General features: G+C 41.1%; 3 protein-coding genes across 4 annotated transcripts; all 3 read right to left on the reverse strand.

Annotated features, from left to right (window-relative positions):
• Positions 1-4,995: 4,995 nt before the first annotated feature.
• Positions 4,996-8,063, reverse strand: bub3 (BUB3 mitotic checkpoint protein). 2 transcript variants are annotated; one of them, XM_079475968.1, is made up of 8 exons: positions 7,953-8,063; positions 7,426-7,620; positions 7,278-7,347; positions 6,690-6,841; positions 6,453-6,611; positions 5,790-5,967; positions 5,327-5,543; positions 4,996-5,118 (listed from the first exon to the last, which is right to left on the reverse strand). In XM_079475968.1, exons 2-8 carry the CDS (start codon positions 7,618-7,620, stop codon positions 5,109-5,111), a joined length of 981 nt encoding a protein of 326 aa, XP_079332094.1. In that variant the 5' UTR covers positions 7,953-8,063; the 3' UTR covers positions 4,996-5,108. The 2 variants fall into 2 exon arrangements, with proteins under 2 accessions (XP_079332094.1, XP_079332095.1); XM_079475969.1 differs by lacking the exon at positions 4,996-5,118 and having other exon boundaries at positions 5,191-5,543; positions 7,953-8,001.
• A 2,015-nt stretch (positions 8,064-10,078) lies between these two features.
• Positions 10,079-11,011, reverse strand: hmx3b (H6 family homeobox 3b; the record flags this gene model as incomplete). The annotated part of the gene is made up of 2 exons (XM_079476799.1): positions 10,079-10,754; positions 10,831-11,011. 2 exons carry the CDS (start codon positions 11,009-11,011, stop codon positions 10,285-10,287), a joined length of 651 nt encoding a protein of 216 aa, XP_079332925.1. The 3' UTR covers positions 10,079-10,284.
• A 3,189-nt stretch (positions 11,012-14,200) lies between these two features.
• Positions 14,201-18,419, reverse strand: acadsb (acyl-CoA dehydrogenase short/branched chain). Its single transcript, XM_079477044.1, has 11 exons — positions 18,345-18,419; positions 17,763-17,895; positions 17,582-17,682; positions 17,296-17,502; positions 17,037-17,207; positions 16,761-16,886; positions 16,591-16,683; positions 16,429-16,518; positions 16,216-16,353; positions 15,807-15,906; positions 14,201-15,734 (listed from the first exon to the last, which is right to left on the reverse strand). The coding sequence occupies exons 1-11, from the start codon at positions 18,375-18,377 to the stop codon at positions 15,658-15,660; spliced, it is 1,269 nt and encodes a 422-aa protein (XP_079333170.1). The 5' UTR covers positions 18,378-18,419; the 3' UTR covers positions 14,201-15,657.
• Between the last annotated feature and the right edge of the window lie 3,924 nt (positions 18,420-22,343).

Below are 22,343 nucleotides of genomic sequence, written 5' to 3' on the forward strand. Positions count from 1 at the left end.
ATCACCATTAATAAATTACAGCATCAATACGCTCTTTAAACCTGATTTGACTGTTAAACGGCCGTCTGCTGTCTAATGTCCTGACCAGATGAAATCAGAGAAGAACTCAAGTGAACTGGAGATTTATTGGGGTGAACAGGTGCACAATAGACAGGTAATATCCTCATAAGGGTCGGTACTAGAAACATGACTACTAGAGCCAGCAATGAATGAGAACAAACACAGGGTAATTATTGAGTCCAAGGGAATGCCTATCAGGTGCGGGTGTAATCATGGCGTGGATGGGTGCAAAGGATCATGGGGAGTGATGTGGTGGGCGTGGCTGGCAGTGGTGGAGAGCTCCTTACATGTAGGGGAGACTGGGGACGGTTCCAACACGGTCTTTGTATTTTCTTTCAGTTTCTCAGTGACTGTTATTAGTAGCAAGCCGATATTTAATGTGAAACCCACATCTGTCAGCGACACACGTACACTGCTGTAACATGCGTGTGTATGATACCCACAGTTTATACTTGAACAGACAAAGTCAAATCTTGCAACTGACCCCATAACAGTGGACAGTAACACTCCATAGGGACGCTTGCAACATTAATTCAAGTGTAAAAAAAAAGATTCTATGACATAATTTAGCAATTTCTTGACTTTATTTGGGAACAAATAGAGTCTTTAAAAAAGTTAAACTGGCAAAATATTTTAAATAAAAAAGCAAGATACTGAAAATGTAGCCTACTGAAATACTTGTGCACACTTCTCTGAACTGAACTGTGTTATATGTAAGTTCAATTGATTCTATAAACACTCATTTGGAAAAACATACTTCCAAGTAATGAGAAACAAACCATGTTAATTATTTTGTACTATTATTATTGTTGTTATTATTATAATGGTTAGGCTGTATGTTTTTAATGTAGGATACATCGTGGTCAAGTCTGGCTCTACTTTAAACGGTTGCTATTGTGTTGTGCTAATATGACACGTGTTTACATCACTGTTGTCACAACATGTTGAAACTGTCCCTACACCGGCAGCCATGAAATAAACTGCTGTTCTATAGAGACACAATAGCTTTGACACTTGGTAGTAATGCCTTTCAAAAGCTACGAAAACACTGATTTAAATGATACAAATATATAATGGTTCACACAAACAATCTTGACAGATAGAGAAAAAAATGACTTTTCATCTTGAAATTTGGTTTGTCTAGAAGGAGTGGTCACATATGTGTGACATCTTCTAGAAGGGTGAAGGGGCGAACTGAGCATGTGCAGTATGATATCATCCCTCCAGCTCATTCCTGAGCCATGTTGCTTCTGTCCCCAGTCTACTCTACTAAAACCCTCCAGAATGTGTTATGATCAGTGCTGGCATTCACTGAAGGGATTGCGGTGGGGTGCGTTGGGTGAGATGGGGTTTGGCACGGGTTCGTACTGTGCCTATGAAATGTGTTTGGAGGCTGTTTCATGATCTTTATTTTGAGGTGGACCTCTTTCAAATGAAATTAAACCACTCACCTCTGTAAATCTTTAAAGTAAATGATAAAAAAATTCATGTTGTGGTGTGTGTGATTTCCCAGAATGCATTGCTCCACAGAAAACATTTGATGAATTAGATGTGATGATAAACGGAAGCAGCTGTGTTGTGTTCGCAGATAAATGATGACTTTAGAATCATCTTCAGGTGTTTCAGGCAGATTTCATCTCTCACTGCAGGCTCTGTAGTTTTTCATGTAAAAGGTCACATGATGCTGATCTTCTGTCCAGCACATCCTTTTCTTATAAAAGAATAAAGAGAATAAAGAGGAGCGGAAATATATAATGAAAAACTGTGAGCAGAGCAGTGAATGAAACAGATGCTGAGAGAAGAGAATGAGACGTATTAATCCAGCGCTGTGACTGAGAGGAGACGGACGCATCTATCATCTGTCAATATGAATCTCATTGTGTGTGAACGAGATGAATGTTGAGAGAAATCACAGCGTAATCCCATAGATCTGATTCTCATTTCAGCATATGTCTGTGATGCTCCAGTGTGTTTCTAGCTGGAGGTTTGTTTAGACGTGTATGAAGCTTTCAGCCAAGAAACAACCGTCTGAAGCAGGTGAAGGTCATAGTCAGGGTCACGACGATTCTACAACCACAGAGATGATGATTCATTCACACATCCGCTCCTGAAGGGCCAGTGGTCTGCAGAGTTTAGCTGAAAACCTGACCAAAGACCCCTATCTGTGGTGGTCTCATGATGCTGAAGACCTTGATTAGCTTGCTCAAGGCCTTCCATCAGGTTTCAGCTCAACTCTGCAGATTTGAAGAGCTCCGCTATTGTAGGGATTTTATTGGTCAACTTTCACAAGTGTCCATCTGTTCTTGCCGTAGGTGACCGTCCGGATGTATAAGCGTGGAGCTGAAGGATGGCTGGGCAAACATCTGGTCGCCACGGCAACCATCCCTTCAACCACACAGGTGATCTTCAGGATCAGTGGAGAAGAATCAGACAGTCAGTTTCCAGTGAACAGCATCAACTGTATAACACTCAGTATTTGATGATGATGATGATGGATTGAGCTTTTCTTCATACGGATTTGTTCGATATTTAGAAGCATATATATACATATATAAATTATTTATAAAAATATCAGATCTGCTTTCAGTCCAAGTCTGGTTTCATTTCTCAGAGAGAGAGAGACAGACACTTCATCTGAAGTGCGGCTCTACAGATCAGCCGGTCGATTCGTCAGATCACAGCAGCATCTTTACTTCTGTTCAAAAGCTGACTTATATTTTTAAGTTAAATGAAATGTGTTGTGTCCCAAATGATATACTAAACACTTCATGCACTCAAACATGTAGTGTATTCATTTTAGAAGCGCAGTTTCATCCAAAATGTATTACTAAGCGGTTTAATAGTAACTGTAAGTATATCGGTTTCCCAGACGAGCGCAAATTATGTCAGTCGCACGTGTCTCATGTGTTTTGCCCAGTAATACTTTAGTCATCATCAGATTTAAGCGTTTTCACTCTGCAGGAGAGTTTTTGCTCAAGCAGCGTCTGATACTTAAGCAAAACGGCATCTGTCCACACTTCATATTTTCGGTTGAAAAAGTGCATCATCTAGGTACTTGAAGTGCACTTCTTTTTTTGAGATATTTCAATGTCAACACACTACCCACTCTATAAAACACTTCAAAATGGCCTAGAATAGTGCATACGTGCATGATTTGGGATGCACCTTTGTATAGCTTAGTTTTTTTTTATTGAATTTCTTTACAGTGCACTATTCCATGATGGCAATGATCGTATAGAAGCGTGAAGTTCATGCTTCAGTAATCAGCACACAAACACGCACATTTATTCTGTCACAACAGGAACTCATGAAGGGTTAAATATACAAGAAAACATCAATAACATGATGTGTGAAGGTGAAGTGTGTTACTTTGTGATCCTGATGACAAGAACAAATGTCAGAACATTGTATTTTCAAATACAAAACATTAAAATTATAACTTTATTTAGTTTTATTTCACCTTATTTTCCTCTAAAATGACTTATTCAGTTTTAATATAAAAAAATTTCCACTTTTGTGAAACTCATCATGCAACTATTCAAACCTAATGTCCTATTTTTGTGTTTGGAGATGGAATCAAAATAGCAGTTATACAAACCATCAAGGCTGGAGATAGACTGAACTTTAATTATAACCATTTCACAAGTTTCGTTGATGGAATAAAAAACATCTGTGCTGGTTAAAACTGGAATAAAGCCAAAGACCAAATCTGACCTTTAGGGGAAAGACAAAGGTCATTTATTTGAACAATAAACTTTATAAGGAAAAATGCTTCAATTGAAGCTTTAATTCATCTATTTGTGAATGTGTGTGTGCGTGTATGAATGCATTGTGTTGGATTTATTGACGTTTCTTTGATAAAGTGTCTTCACTTCATATTCATTTTCTAAGGGTGATCAATTTTGACCAGGAAGCCTTAAACTGTTTTCAGTTTTTTAGCATGTTCTGGGCAAACCTCTGAAAAATAGCTTGTGCTGCTCAGTTCAAGAAAAAACTTTAAAAAAAACGTTATTGCCCAAAATGTGTCTGCAACGTTATTTTAGAGTAAAAAAAAACTAACTAACCCTCTTCTCTCAACAGGTAGTGGTCTAGCTTTTGTTGAAACTAGTAACTTTGTATTAGCACCTATTGTACTATTTGTATGACAAATCTTTGTATGACATATTGCTTATTGCTCCCCGAACTCTTTGTAAGTCTCTTTGGATAAAAGCGTCTGCTAAATGACTCAATGTGAATGTAGAGTTAAACTGCATTTGCAGACTTGTTTCTGAGGGAAACCAGATGTCTCGACTCTTCAGGAATACAAGAAATCCCGAAACAAAAGCACAATTTTATATACATTTTCAAGGATTTGACTTTAAATGTATGATTCGTGTTTTTTAATTATTTATTCAACGGATTTGTCAAGACATTGACATTTATGCATTTGGCAGATGCTTTTATCCAAAGCGACTAACATTGCATTATACTATAGACTACATTCGTTTCAGAGTGTGTGCAATCCCTGGGATGGAACATGTGACCTAACGACACGAACCACTGAGCTACAGGAAAGCATCATGAAAATGCAAATCGATTTATATTTATTTCCCTTCAGTGCTGGTGCAAAATGACATCAAACAAGTCGAGGATTGTTTAAGGCTTCTGAATTAAACCCATTAAAGTCTATTGTTAAACCCCTTTAAGAGCAGAACTGAGATCCACTGTATCAGTTTCCCAAACAATGACTACAAACCTTTAAAACGAACATCAGTTCATCCCTTTCTCGTCATTCAATTAACAAACACACACGCACGCACACACAAATGATTAATTTTTAATGCAAACACTGCAGCTTGTACACAACGCGTCGACTCAACACCGAATCATAACCTGAAACTACAGGGAAATATGAATGATGTGAAAAAAATAAGAACGAGCACAATAACAAAGAAATAAGATGACAATATAAACATTTATTCAACTTGTTTTGTTGACAGAAAAGAATAAAAAGAATGAAGACAAACAGACATTGAAAGTAGAAACAGACGTCCTGATCAGAGCAGAATTCACGTTGATCTGTAAACACAAGAACACAAACATCACATGATCTCACGACACTTTATATAAGATGCAGACGAGGACCGCCCACTCAGCTGTCAATCCCCCGCTATATTCATGTTAATGTAACCATCATACAGTTCAATGGTCTTGACGGATTGTGATCCCGACTGATCCATCAGGTGTCAGGAAAAATTCATGAGGCTGTGTTGAGTCAGACACTCACTTGGGTTTGGTCTCTGCGTCTGTGACCTGACGGATGTAAACGGCATCGGCGGGGTGTGAAATATCCCCCTGTTCCTGCATGTATGATGAAGCGATGGCCAGCAGAGAACCGTCCACACTGAAGGCCAGAGATGCGATGCTGGTGGGGTACCGGTGGAACTGACACAAACGCTTCTTATTGAACGGATCCCAGATGTTCACGAAGCCATCAGAACCCCCTGAACACACACACACTGTCATGTCTCAATTTCGACAAAACCTGTTTATAGTCATGTTTATTGTGACTAATTCCACAAACACTTCCACTAGCCTGTCTTTGGTCAGACAACACAACAGTAGATGATACACAACTGCTTTCAAAAGTTACAGAACACCACGAATAACAACTAAACACCAGTGCAATGGATTCAATAAACTATTAGAAGAACTTTAGCTTTATAGCAACCTTCCACGCATGAGTGTACCTGTGGCGAATGTGTTGTGGATGCTGTGGAAGGAGATGGCGTTGACAGGATAAACCTGCTCGATGCCGTTCTCCTTCAGTCGGTGACATTTGAAAGCGTATTTCTTCTTCTGCACCTCCAGACTCGGGTCCAGATACTCCACTGCAACTCTGCCCTCAATAGAGCTCAACACATAACCCTGACAAAACAACACAACAGATCTCATTTCACATCAGATGGATTACAGCTGGATTTGGGGGAAGAATCGATTGGTGATATTTCTGATTAAAGCAATAATACAGTGGGTTACAGTGCATTTGATAACAGCTGAGGCATGACGAGAAGGAAGCAGTGATGTAATGCAGCCCGCAGTTATAAATCATTTATTACAGCGTCTCAACCAATCAGAATCAAGGACCAGAACTGACCGTTTAATAATAGAAAAACACAAAATAAACTATTATAATTACAAGAACGCAGTGAGCAGCATTACACAAGATTTAAAAGAACATTGTGACGGTTTCTTTATTCAAATCTAGATTTCCTCCCCGCTGTATTCTGATGAAGATTGATGTATTTTCTATGTAGGATATAAACACAGCTTGATTCTATTGAGAACGAGGTGTTAACTGTACACCCAGAACACGATTTATTTTTCACTTGAGAATAAAGTTTGTGTTTCACCTGTTTGTTTGGAAAAGCTCGTATACTTCGCGTCTGATATTTCAGGCTTGATTCTCGTCTCTGTTGCACGTATCCCATGTTCCTCAAATCCCACACCAGCACGCGCCGCCCTGCCGTCCCCACGATGAGACGATCCCCGGCCACAGACAGCGTGTACACCTGAAACACATTCACCGTCGTCAAACGCCGCTCTCCTTCACAACCAGATACACGACACTGTCAGCGAAACAAATCTACCTTCTCCGGCTGGGTGAAGGTTCCGGCGTTACAGGGGGTTCTGGGGTCCCACAGTCTCACCGACATATCCCAGCTGCCCGTCACCATGACGTTCACCTCCGGACAATATTCCACACAGCGAATTGGAGCGTCGTGAGTCCCGACAATCGTGTCTGAGCGAGACAGCAGAACATTACATCTCATTATTTTCACACAATATTATAAATATACATGCAAGTTGTCATAATTCCTCTATTCCGGCTGAACATCTGGACATGTGGTTTTCATCATCCAGAGGCGTATGGAGATCGGCCATCACGTTCACAGATGATGTAATGAATTATTTATATTTCATCTAAATGAACTAGCTTGAAACAACGTGTAATGTAAAGCTACGTTAGCTCGCGGATGCTATTGGGCTTTGTCAATTGATTTGGTAGCGTAATGCTACACAGTTTAACGTGTTTAAAACACTCATCGTTTATAAAGTTTGTGTTTCCTTTACTGGCCAAAGAGTAGTAATGATCCATAATAACAGAACAACTGAACTGGACTACACCAGACCAGAGTAAAGCCAACGGCACAGATCCACGTTCAGCAGATCTTCACCTTGATCTGTGTTTAAATCATGAGTCTTCAGCTGGTTGTCCAGACCTCCGCTCCAGGCGCGACCCGGATCCTACAAGAGCAAAACAAAGACTTTAGATGTGGAAAGACATGAAAAGAAACTCGTTTATTGTGTGACGTGAATCCTCACGTAGAACGCGCAGTCCAGCACGGGCGCGAGGTGATGATATTTCATCCTCATGCTATTAGAGCTGACGTCATACAGACGAACCGAACAGTCCCATGACGACACGAGCAGAAACTGCGGTGATGTGGGACTGAACTTCACAGCGGAGATGCTGTCCTCTGGACCCTGGGTCAACTTGAACTCATTCGCCCCGGTCATCTGAACACACACATCACAATAAACAAACACACGCTTCATTCATGTATGTGATCTTCACACAACTACACACATCGATCGTGTTCCTGATGATAACATCTCTCCACGAGCACTTCCGGCGTTTAATACACACACATTTGATCAAGTTTAAGATGATTTAAAACGCTCACGCCGAATACACACACGCGCGAGCGAGCGGGCGCGCGCTTTAGCGCAGTGAGATAGATGATTCATGTGCGCGTGTGATTTGTTGTTAAATGAACAGAAATGTGATTTATAATCGGTTTGTATTCTGATGTGATTATAAAAGCATAAGAATATGTGCTCGCGCTCACCGTGTCGTGCCGCTCTTCTCCTCTGCAGCTCTACCGCTCACCAAAGAACTACTCTGATTGGCCCGTTCACATCAGCACTCGGCTCTGATTGGTCAGTTTCAAAACGAGTTCTCAAGCTCCTCGTTAACCATTGGTTAAAATGGAGAGCTACCGGGTAAGAATCGGACGTCACTGTTTCCGCTTCCGTTCATCGAGGCGCACAGCGAGCTCACTTTATTTTCATTCTATATTCCTGTTTGTAAACATAATAGGAATAATATGGACGACTATGTTTCTAACAATACAACGTCACTCAAAATAACAAAATACATTTGGGAAAGAAAGACAAAACAAATAATGTTACGGATTAAAATAAAACATAATGGGGCGGGTTTTAAATCTAGTCGTAGATTATTTTTAATGTTATAAGTGAAAACAAACAGCAATGACGTCTCTTGAAATATGTTAGTGTGATTGTTTTGACTCCAGATGTTCACCAGTAATGTTTTCATAAATGAGGTACGTTTTTAAAAACCACTTCAATATCCTAATTTAACTAAAACCTAATCCTGGTTTAACTAACCCAGGTCGGGAAACCGCAAATTTGGTGAAATGAAACAAATTGTGATTCTTGTTACTTTAATTTGTTGAATGTAATTTGTTCTGGTGAAGAGCGTCAAATATCGAAATCAGTGAAATTAAGGATCAAACTTTGATGCTCCTAATTACATTATTACACTTAGACCAGATCACATCGTTGATGATATTTTTAGCCTAAATATCATTTTTTTATCACAAACAGATTTGATTATTTCAGTTCTTTATGTAGCTATGTTTGCAGTTACATCTCCTCTTCGAAACAATTTAAGATATTTTTTATTAAACATCCTCCTCCTTATATTATTAACATCAAAAATAATAAAAAATCGAATACAATTAATTTATACAAATAAAAGCAAAAATATTATTATTAAATACATTTAAAATTATTCGGATCTGATTTGAAAAAAAAGGTTTTACATTCCATTTTTATAGGAAAAACTTCAAATATTCAGGACGTGATCAGTTTGTGTAATTTCAAAATTTGTCTGAATTGCGTTAGCGATGCAAAGGTCTTGGGTTTAAACCCCATTATACTGATACCAGACCAGTGGCATAACTTTGTTTTGAAAAGTGCACGGGGACAAAAAGAATGAATACTTTTATAAATTGTTTCTGTAATACAGAGGGTGGTCCATGGCATACTCCGCTTTTTGACTCGACCTCTCTCACACAGCAGTATGTGGGTCCCAACCTGTCGTTTGGTGAAGGGCTGTTGTGGTGCATTACACTTAAAACTTTTTTTTCCTATGACAACAAATGTCATTTATTCACTGGTTTACGCGTGTTTGTTATTGGACACAAGCAAGCGTCGCCCGCGCGGATGAATTCGCGGCTCTCTGTGTTACGCAAAAATAATTATGAGTGTGAGCATCGGGAGATGTTAATGGCCCTTAACAATACACCTTCCGCAAGCATTTCTTCATTTCTTCTCAAAACTTACAAATGACGCCTGTGGACGAGACACTTCAAATGAAAGAATCCGTCAAATGCTAAACGTGCTGCTGACGTTTATGAAGCCGAGTCGGGACAGATCATCTCGCTCTCTGTGCGCGCGGCCTGCGTGATAAACACGAGCACGAAAATCAAATACATGATCAATCAATCAAAACCATTGAAAGCATTTAAGGTTGACACGTCATCTTTATATAACGATTCCACAAAAAGACAAACATTTAAAATACTAAAATGACGATCTAATTGTGAAGGTTGATCACATCAGAATTAGAGCTATAGGCTAAATTTCAACCTGGTCTCAATAAATTGAGAATATTAATCAGCAAAAGAACAAAGCAAAACAATCTCAGTTATAAGAATTACAATACCCTACGTTTATAATTTAGTTTGTAGATTTAGGAGAAGATAAAAATACACACAAAGAAACATAATTCTATAGAGAAAGCCTACAATTCACATCCTCAAACTGAAACAATGCACGCTCGCGTTTCATTTATTTGTCAATAAAGAAATGTCTGTAATTGAATTAATTATTTCAAACATTCACACTGAGAAATCAATTCAAACATATAAAACTGAAATGCACCGGAGAGCTGCAAATACATGATATACGAGCATTCAAACAGATGAAACCACAGAACAACAACGAGAATATTGATTTACTTTAACTGAGACAACAACAACAAAAGTGTATAAGCGAATCAAAGCAGTTCAATACGTTTACAAATACTTTACTAAACGCACATCAGCGTGAGCAGCAGATATGTCTTTGGGTTCAGAGTGACGGACGACATCATCAGACCGGTCTGATCAAGGGATGCGGGTAATAAAGTGCGTGCGTGAGCGAGAGACCCGCAGCTCGCGGTGTCTCCGTGTGGTCGTGGTACAGGATGGGGACGCGCACGATTCTCTGCGCGTGACTGAGGTTCGCGGCCTCGAGCTCCGCGGCGATCTGTCTCTTCCACTTATTCCGCCGGTTCTGGAACCAGATTTTCACCTGAGTCTCGGTGAGATGGAGCGACGCGGCGAGTCCGGCCCGTTCCGAGCTGCTCAGGTACCGTTTCAAGTCGAACGTGGACTCGAGCTGAAACACCTGAGAGCGCGAGAACACGGTCCTGGTCTTCTTCTTTCGACAGACCTTCTTCTCGGAGATGTGTTCTCTCTTCTGCTCGTCTGAATCGCTCTCCTCCTCATCCTCGTCTTCTTTAGGATCCCGATCACCCGGGTCTGATCTCAGCGCTTCTGTCGAGCTTCGACTCGTCCGATCTGCAAAAGTTTGATGAAGATGAAATATGAAAATATTTGAAAAGCGCAGATGTTTGTGTTGTTTGGGGAGTCTCACCTGAGGGTGTGCTCGGGTATCCAGGCGCGCGACACCAGGAGCCGAACCTCAGGAAGCTGAGCTCGGGAACTCCGGAGAGATTCATGTGAGCGCTCCGGACGGGTTTGGGTCTGTCAGGAGCGTTCAGCAGGTTCTTGATAGAAAACGGACAATCTCTCACTTCTTGTTTTTTCTCCTCCATTAGTTAGAAAACAACAACAAATCCACGAAGATTAAAATGATCTCAGTTTGAACATAAAATAATCCAGCAAGGACAGATCTCTGCTCGACGGGCTCAAAGTCAATGATGAAAATCAAAATAGACTACCATAGACATAGAGAGAGAGAGAGAGAGACACAGAGAGAGACAGAGAGAGAGATAGAGAGAGACAGAGACAGAGACAGAGAGAGAGAGAGAGAGAGAGAGAGAGAGAGAGAGAGAGAGAGAGAGAGAGAGAGAGAGAGAGAGAGAGAGAGAGAGAGAGAGAGAGAGAGACCAAATGGGACAAACACCCAACTGAGACCCTGCTAACAGAATTAGGACTATATCCTCTAATAATTAAAATACAAAAAAGAGCGATTAAATTCTATAAGCACCTTAAGAACAGCGATACAGAATCACTCCATCACAAAACCTTACGTCATCAGGAGCTGAACCCAGAGAAAAGTTGTCTCATCCAACTGATCTCAGAACTAACTCTAAAACCCCAAACGTGTCCAACTGAACCCCAAACTCCAGCCAGAATGAACCAAATGATAAAAACACAAAAAGAAAAATATCTCAAACACTGGACAGAAGCAACAGCTCAGCAAAGTAAACTTGAATGCTATCGGTCATTAAACAGAGAATATAAAGCGGCAGAATACCTCAAAAGCGTATCAGACCCTAAACTAAGAAAAGTGTTGACCATGTACAGACTCAGTGAACACAAGCTCACTGTGGAGACGGGCCGACACAGACAGACATGGACTCCAAGAGAAGAGCGACTGTGTCCACACTGCACACAGAGACAAGTGGAAACAGAGCTGCACTTCTTAACCTCGTGTCCAAACTATACGGACATCAGAGAAACATTCTTCCCCCAGTTCACAAACTTCCACAAAGACTTCAAGCAGTTTCAACAACAGGACAAGATCTCATACATACTGGGAGAAAAGCCCATCAGCTCAAACCTGACGGCGAGATACGTCAAGTCCTGTCACGACAGAAGAGCGACAACCAGCACAACACACACAACACAACACAACACACACAACACTGACACAACACACACAACACTGACACAACACTGACACAACAACAGGACAAGATCTCATACATACTGGGAGAAAAGCCCATCAGCTCAAACCTGACGGCGAGATACGTCAAGTCCTGTCACGACAGAAGAGCAACAACCAGCACAACACACACAACACAGACACAACACACACAACACTGACACAACACACACAACCAGCACAACACACACAACACTGACACAACACACACAACACTGACACAAAGACTTCAAGATCTCATACATACTGGGAGAAAAGCCCATCAGCTCAAACCTGACGGCGAGATACGTCAAGTCCTGTCACGACAGAAGAGCAACAACCAGCACAACACACACAACACTGACACAACACACACAACACTGACACAAAGACTTCAAGATCTCATACATACTGGGAGAAAAGCCCATCAGCTCAAACCTGACGGCGAGATACGTCAAGTCCTGTCACGACAGAAGAGCAACAACCAGCACAACACACACAACACAGACAACACAGACAACACTGACACAACACACACAACACTGACACAACAACAGGACAAGATCTCATACATACTGGGAGAAAAGCCCATCAGCTCAAACCTGACGGCGAGATACGTCAAGTCCTGTCACGACAGAAGAGCGACAACCAGCACAACACACACAACACAGACACAGACACAACACACACAACACTGACACAACACTGACACAACACACACAACCAGCACAACACACACAACACTGACACAACACACACAACACTGACACAACACACACAACACACACAACACTGACACAACAACAGGACAAGATCTCATACATACTGGGAGAAAAGCCCATCAGCTCAAACCTGACGGCGAGATACGTCAAGTCCTGTCACGACAGAAGAGCAACAACCAGCACAACACACACAACACTGACACAACACACACAACACTGACACAACACTGACACAACAACAGGACAAGATCTCATACATACTGGGAGAAAAGCCCATCAGCTCAAACCTGACGGCGAGATACGTCAAGTCCTGTCACGACAGAAGAGCAACAACCAGCACAACACACACAACACAGACACAACACACACAACACTGACACAACACACACAACACTGACACAACACAACACCGACACAACACAACACAACACTGACAGAACACAACACTACACAACACACACAACACTGACACAACACAACACAACACTGACAGAACACAACACAACACAACACTGACAGAACACAACACTGACACAACACTGCATCATATTTGTCATTATTTTTCTTATACCCCTGTTATTTATTTGTATGCGTATTTTTATTTGACTTAAGATCTTGAACGATTGTTTGGTGCGTTTCGAGGATTAAATATGATTTTTTAATTATGAATAATTTATTTATCTAATATATTTTTTTGTTGGTATTTTTATTACCCTTGCGGTGAAATGCGCATGCGCAGACGTCAACACGCTGAAAAGCGTTAGTTAACTAAACGTATTCAGCATACTCGAACTAAAAGAATGATGTGACGTGTCGTGTAATCATCAGCTAAATTCAATTGAATTCTCAGCATAAAACACGCGGGAAAAAAACATTTGATTATTTTGCTTCTTTAGTTTGTATCAAGTGCTTCAGCTGAGAGAAATCACCGGTTTATCTGATAAAACTGATCTGCGTTCATCTGCTAATTAAATGTTTTTTTTGGATAAAAACGATTATTATTCAAATATCTAAACTGACACTTCATTTTGTTCCTTTATTTTGAATATTTAGAAACAGCACAGATAAAAGATACCATGTAAATAATGTAATGATCATTTCTGCTCATACATTAGCAACAAACATCATGACTATATTCGTAATCCCAATGATGTATATAGACTGAAATTAAGAGAGAGAATGATTATATGTTCATATTAATAATACAGAGGTGAACATTGTAAAGTGTGATTTCACTTCCATCATATTTATTCTACATGCTACATGTCTCATGAACCTCATATTCAGCAGCATTATTCCTCAACAGTATGTTTGGTCTTTGAATTGATGACACCGAAAAAATAAACTCACAGAAGATGTTGAGAGGAGTAGAGCTCTACTGACACCTGCTGCTGAAAACACATCCCATCAGTGTCTGTCACACTATAACACATTTATTTATGGGCCATAACAGAATTAGTGCAAACTGCTGTACCGCATAAAAAAGTAAAACACAAATTTAAAAAGCATTCAATTATTCAAATCTAAAATGTCCTTCCATTCTCAAACCTACAATAATATTTAAAATCAATTATCAGTAACCTTAATATATATAAAATCTTCATCTATTGGGCAATTTCAATTGGGAGATGGCTGTCCCGAACACAAACCCCTACATTTCAACTCATGCTAATTATATTCAAATATTTCAGTTTAAATATATCAAGTTAAAAATATATTTATTTTATTTTCAAATGATTACACTTTGTTAAAAATGTGTTCCGCATTCTCATGTCACTACCGATAGACTCTTTTAGTCCATTGGCTGAGCCTGATTTTAGCCACACCTCTATTTGGGATCAAGACTAAGGTTAGGGTGTCACTCTCTCTAGTCGTTTATTAGATCAGATCGGTTTTATTCGCTTGAAGTAAATGTGTTCAGAAGTCTATGGAAGCCCGTTTCCGCCAGGGTTGGGAATATTTTTTGAATTAGTATGTCAAAATAATGACTTAGTTTCTCATTATTTTGACATACGTAAGTCATTATTATGAGATACTAATAAAAAAAATCCCAACCTTAGCAGAAACGGGCTTCCATACAAAATACAACATATCATAAAGTAAATTTTAAATATAGTTTAATTGTAAATGTTATTGATTTACTTGTGAAAACTTTTTTTTAAATAGCTTAAACTATATTTGTATGTAGGTTTAAACAAGATCTTAATAGGTCAATATACAATCATTCTTATTAAATATTGTGTTTCGGTAGTGACAAAATTCTAAAACTTTCTGAAATAAAGTACACTAGCCCTCTCTCTCTTCTCTCCACAGGTAGTGTTCTGGCTTTTGTTGAGACTAGTATCTTTGTATTAGCACCTATTGTACTATTGCTCTTTGTATGACATATCGCTTATTGCTCCCTGAACTTTCTGTAAGTCACTGTGGATAAAGGCGTCTTCTAAATGACTCAATGTAAATGGCAATGTGAAAATTAACTACAGTTACTAGAAATGTGTACCTTTGATATCCTACAATATGCATACAAAAAATTCTGGCAATTTATTTTTCAAGATATTTTCAACTCTGACTTTGGACCAAAATTCTGTAGAATAGCTCTTATAAACACACAAAGAGATGATCACATCCTGACAACAATCTCAATGCAAGAACATCTTATCAAGAAGGCACAAAATTGATCATAAACACGTTAATATGATTAGAAATTAAATCATTATTGTAACATACCTACGACATTATCACTGTTATTGCACTGTATTTGTAACAGATCTCAACAGACTAAACAGATATGCAGGAACATCCAGAATGTGCCGTGAGAGAGTGAGTGTTTGAAGAACAGTATTTCACACACTGTGGGTTGATGGGGAATTTAGGAGTTGAACTCTCGATCGATCAACTTTGCCATTGTGCTCAGCTGAATGTTTGTTGTTCCCTCATAAATGCTTCCTGAGGAATAAATGTCACATCAGTGCGCTTTCATCAAACTCATTCCTGTAGGACAGACTCAGATTCACTCACCTATTTTACAATCTCTGTAATATTTCTCGATTGGATAATCTTTAGTAAAACCCACCCCACCCATCCACTCGATGCATTTTGATGTAGTGAGTGTGGCCACCTGAAATCACACAGACGCTCATCAAACACATCTCTGTTTACAGATGACAAGGGCTCACTGAGCCAGTGCTGACAGGCTCACAGTTTTTTCCAACACTATTGGGCTCTTGAGAAAATGCAGTTGTGGGAAGAACTCTGAGTGGGTTGCAGTTTTTTGGACCACTTTAAATTGGTCATTTTTCTTTTGTTTACCAACCAAAGCACTCACACTGAGAATAAATATCATAGGCAGATGCAGTGAATACAAAGTGTATGGCAAAAGGAATTGGAGGGTAAGGCAGGTGATCACATGTTTCAAAACTGGACTGACCTCAGAGGCGAAGTATTTGGCCATGCAGGCCTCTTTGATGAACGGACGTCCCGCCTCCTTCAGCCGAGCCGCGTTATAGGTCAACAGCCGAGCGGCTTCCAGCTGAGTGGCCACATGAGCGATCTGATGCTGCATCCCCTGAGATCAGACAGCAGAAATCAAATCCACTTCAAACGCTTCAGTGAGCGCAAAGACACACAACAACAACTCTACCTGGAAGTCAAAGATCCGTTTGCCGAATTGAACACGCTGCCTGGTGTATGTAACCGTGTGATCGAAACACCCTTGAGCCAGACCGAGCATCTAGAATCATAGCACATATTAATTCATCACTTCATATACAGCAAGAGAAACGGACATAAACCCAGAACACACCTGTGCTGCGATACCGATCCTGCCCCCATTTAGCATTCCGATGGCGTATTTATAACCGTGACCGATCTTTCCCAAAACATTCTTCTCGTGAACCTGCAGTAGATCACATCACATTAGACGTGTTTAACCAGTGAAATGTCCGAGTCATCACAGCTGCTTTGAGTTTGTACCTTCACATTGTCGAAACTAAGAGCGCACGTGGATGAAGCTCGCAGACCCAATTTATTTTCCTTCTTGCCAATATGAAGTCCATCTGTTTCTCTGTCCACTATGAAACAGCTGATGCCTCTGTAACCCTGTGAAAAACACACACGCAAGTACACAAACACGTTTTTAAAGTTTATTAACCAAACACAATTCAGCGGGCCAATGCTAAACAAAGAACACTTAAAATACTTGCATGCATGCTTGAGTCAATAAAAACGGAATATTCTGTGGTTACTAACAGCAGCGGGGTCTGCGTTGGCCATGACCAAGAATACTCCGGCATGTTCTGCGTTACTGATCCACATCTTCGAACCGTTGATGATGTAGTAGTCTTTCTGTTTCTCTGCTTTAGTCTTCAGAGAGAAAGCGTCACTGCCCGACTCTGCCTCTGACAAGCAAAAGCTGCCGACCTGTCGACAAAAACAGACAAGGTCACCATCGCTCGGCAGAAAACTGGTTCACATTTACAGCAGTGACGTCAAGGGACGGCTCGAGCACCGTGTCGTTGGCAAGTCGAGGGAGATATCGCTCCTTCTGCTCCTTGGTGCCCAGGTCTGCCAGCAGGGTGTTTATGAGCGTGTTCTGAATGTCACACAGCACAGCCACAGACGGGTCGACCTTCGCCAGCTCCTCAATCACCAGCATGGACGAGAAGAAGGTGGAACCTGTGCCGCCGTATTCTGTTCCGATCTCTATGCCCATTAACTGCAGAACACAGTATAGAAGCTCATGAAGTGTGCAAAGAGAACGGCAGAGAGTTCACATCATGACAGCAGATACTCACGCCCTGCTCAAAGAGAGAGCTGATCACTTCTGCGTCCATCGCAGAGTTTTCATCCATCTTGGACACGAGCGGTGCGATGCGTTCCTGAGAGAACTTCTTCACTGATGGAGAAAAGAACACGTCACGGCTTTAGGTTGTGCTGCGCAGCGAGAATGTGTTTGACTGACAGCTTGATGTATACCTGCGTCTCTCATCATGGCCTCCTCCTGTGAGCAGCTCTGCAGTGGAGGAAAACCACCGGTGCTCTCACATCTGTGTGTGTGTGAACACAAGAGTCTCACAGCTGCACGGGAGCGACTCACCTGCCTGCCCACCTGCACAACACACACAAACCACACACTGTTACACATTACTCGCAGTCACGCATCTGAGCACGTGCACAATGACGAGAAGGTCAGCGGCCAGTTGCATAAACTGCTTAGTCTAGTCTTAGAAGTTCCACATCAAAAACAATTCTTCAAGACTGATCAAAACTTATTTAAATCAGTAACACAAAAAAGCTCAATTGAACTAATTGAAATATGAAATGTAAGACTCGTTAGTCCCAACTAATTGCTAGTCAGTGAGACGCAACATTAGACAAACATCTCTCTGGGGTTAACATTTGTTTTTGTCACTGTCCCTGCGGTCAAGTTTATTTGTTACGTAACGTGAGTAAATAATAAGCAGTGAGTATTACACCGATGATGTTTTCTGTAGGTTTATTTACTGAGATCAACGTGAAGTGTCTTGTTTTCTGTAGTAGTTTGTTTTTGACTCTCACCTGGCGCAGCATTCTGATAGCGGACGCCGCCATTGTGCCTCTGCGTCACAATCACAAGCGTGATGACGCAATTACGCTTCTGCGTCACGAATACAGACTTTTATAATTCAACAACGCGGCATTAGAATATTGTATACCCAATAAGATTAAAGAAGTGCATTTTAAAATGTTGCATAATATATAACCTTGTAACGCACTTTTGTCTAAATACTGTTATTTATCTGATACATGCAACTTCTGGAATAATGAGGTTGAAATTATTTTTTTTCTTGTAATGTCTCTTCAATTTTCAATTGCTCTTATTGTTTTTCTAAAGTTAATATGGTCAGTAATCTATGCATAAAGGATGTAATCTGTCTTTTTGAAAACCCAAACAAATCTTTTGAATCTAATGTTAACTTCCTTATCCTTGTGGCAAAGTTTTACTTTCACAAACAAAGGTTTCTTGAGAAAATATAAATTTATCAATTTCATATGTGAAGTAAAATATTTAATCAAATCACTAAGAACAATTGATAATAGAAAATGTACATCTCTTTTGAAAAAATATGATGAGATTTTTCATGTACCATGATTTATATTTCTGCAGTTTATTATTTTTATATATATATATATTTGTTTTATTTCCTTTTTTGTCCTATGTTGGTGTAAATGTTGTTTATTATATGCATTTCGGAAATGTTCTAGATTCTTAGGAATGTATCTTTGCACTTTTGTAAGACATTTCTTGAATAAAAAAAATTAATAAATAAATGGAACAACGTGGCATTAGCCGCTCTGCGTTACGTCAACGACACCGCCATATTAGGTAGGAGAAAAGCCCACTAAACTCAAAGAAGTGAACGGGAGAGCTGAGGTTTTTGTCATTAAAAGCACAATCACTTTTACATTTCTAAACGCATTTCAATGGTTCGATATATAAATGGTACAAATTTCTCATGTCCCTCCACAATTCACTCGTGTTTGAGCATGCGGCACAAGCGGCACAACTCCTTGTCCAGGCCCTGGTCATCTCAAGGTTGGACTACTGCAATGCTCTCCTTGCTTGTCGTCCTGCAAAGGCTATCAAACCACTTCAGCTGGTTCAGAACGCAGCAGCCCGCCTCATCTTCCAACAGCCCAAAAGGGCTCATGTGACCCCCTTTTCATCTCTCTCCACTGGCTACTTGTTGGAGCCCGGATCAGATTCAAGTCACTGATGTTTGCCTACAGGACTATCACTGGATCTGCACCGGCATACTTTCACACCCTACTATACTTCGACACCCCATCAAGAACCTTCACACCCTACTACACTTCGACACTCCATCAAGAACCTTCACACCCTACTACACTACTATACCCCATCAAGAACCTTCACACCCTACTACACTTCTACACCCCATCAAGAACCTTCACACCCTACTACACTTCGATACCCCATCAAGAACCTTCACACCCTACTACAGCCCATCAAGAACCTTCACACCCTACTACACTTCGACACTCCATCAAGAACCTTCACACCCTACTACACTTCTACACCCCATCAAGAACCTTCACACCCTAATACACTTCGATACCCCATCAAGAACCTTCACACCCTACTACACCCCATCAAGAACCTTCACACCCTACTACACTTCGACACCCCATCAAGAACCTTCACACCCTACTACACTAATACACCCCATCAAGAACCTTCACACCCTACTACACTTCGACACCCCATCAAGAACCTTCACACCCTACTATACTACTACAACCCATCAAGAACCTTCACACCCTACTATACTACTACAACCCATCAAGAACCTTCACACCCTACTATACCACTACACCCCATCAAGAACCTTCACACCCTACTATACTACTACACCCCATCAAGAACCTTCACACCCTACTACACTTCGACACCCCATCAAGAACCTTCACACCCTACTACACTTCTACACCCCATCAAGAACCTTCACACCCTACTACACTTCGACACCCCATCAAGAACCTTCACACCCTACTACACTACTACACCCCATCAAGAACCTTCACACCCTACTACACTTCTACACCCCATCAAGAACCTTCACACCCTACTACACTTCGACACCCCATCAAGAACCTTCACACCCTACTACACTACTACACCCCATCAAGAACCTTCACACCCTACTACACTTCGACACCCCATCAAGAACCTTCACACCCTACTACACTCCAACACCCCATCAAGAACCTTCACACCCTACTACACCCCATCAAGAACCTTCACACCCTACTACACCCCATCAAGAACCTTCACACCCTACTACACTTCTACACCCCATCAAGAACTTTCACACCCTACTACACTTCGACACCCCATCAAGAACCTTCACACCCTACTACACTTCGACACCCCATCAAGAACCTTCACACCCTACTACACTACTACACCCCATCAAGAACTTTCACACCCTACTACACTTCGACACCCCATCAAGAAACTTCACACCCTACTACACTTCGACACCCCATCAAGAACTTTCACACCCTACTACACTTCGACACCCCATCAAGAACCTTCACACCCTACTACACTACTTCACCCCATCAAGAACCTTCACACCCAACTACACTTCGACACCCCATCAAGAACCTTCACACCCAACTACACTACTACACCCCATCAAGAACCTTCACACCCTACTATACTACTACACCCCATCAACAACCTTCACACCCTCCTACACTCCTACACCCCATCAAGAACCTTCACACCCTACTACACTTCGACACCCCATCAAGAGCTTTCACACCCTACTACACTTCGACACCCCATCAAGAAACTTCACACCCTACTACACTTCGACACCCCATCAAGAACTTTCACACCCTACTACACTTCGACACCCCATCAAGAACCTTCACACCCTACTACACTACTACACCCCATCAAGAACCTTCACACCCAACTACACTTCGACACCCCATCAAGAACCTTCACACCCAACTACACTACTACACCCCATCAAGAACCTTCACACCCTACTATACTACTACACCCCATCAACAACCTTCACACCCTCCTACACTCCATCAAGAACCTTCACACCCTACTATACTACTACACCCCATCAAGAACCTTCACACCCTACTACCTACACCCCATCAAGAACCTTCACTTCCTACTATACTACTACACCCCATCAAGAACCTTCACACCCTACTAACTACTACACCCCATCAAGAACCTTCACACCCTACTACACTTCGACACCCCATCAAGAACCTTCACACCCTACTACACTACTACACCCCATCAAGAACCTTCACACCCTACTACACTCCTACACCCCATCAAGAACCTTCACACCCTACTATACTACTACACACCATCAACAACCTTCACACCCTCCTACACTCCTACACTCCATCAAGAACCTTCACACCCAACTACACTTCGACACCCCATCAAGAACCTTCACACCCTACTACACTCCATCAAGAACCTTCACACCCTACTACACTCCTACACCCCATCAAGAACCTTCACACCCTACTACACTACTACACCCCATCAAGAACCTTCACACCCTACTACACCCCATCAAGAACCTTCACACCCTACTATACTACTACACCCCATCAAGAACCTTCACACCCTACTACACTTTGACACCCCATCAAGAACCTTCACACCCTACTACACCCCATCAAGAACCTTCACAACCTACTACACTTCGACACCCCATCAAGAATCCTGCGTTCAGCAAACCAGCGGCGCCTTTACATTTACATTTAGCAGACGCTTTTATCCAAAGAGACTTACAAAGAGTTCGGGGAGCAATAATATGTCATACAAAGATTTGTCATACAAATAGTACAATAGGTGCTAATACAAAGTTACTAGTTTCAACAAAAGCTAGACCACTACCTGTTGAGAGAAGAGGGTTAGTGTTTTTTTTTCATTTAGGGTTAGGGTGTGTTTTAAGTAGTTTTTTGCCTTGTACTGTCTTCTCATAAGGGCATTAAATCTCTTTC

Source organism: Barbatula barbatula (genome assembly GCF_947034865.1).
Source record: "Barbatula barbatula genome assembly, chromosome: 16".
Lineage (NCBI taxonomy): Eukaryota > Metazoa > Chordata > Actinopteri > Cypriniformes > Nemacheilidae > Barbatula > Barbatula barbatula.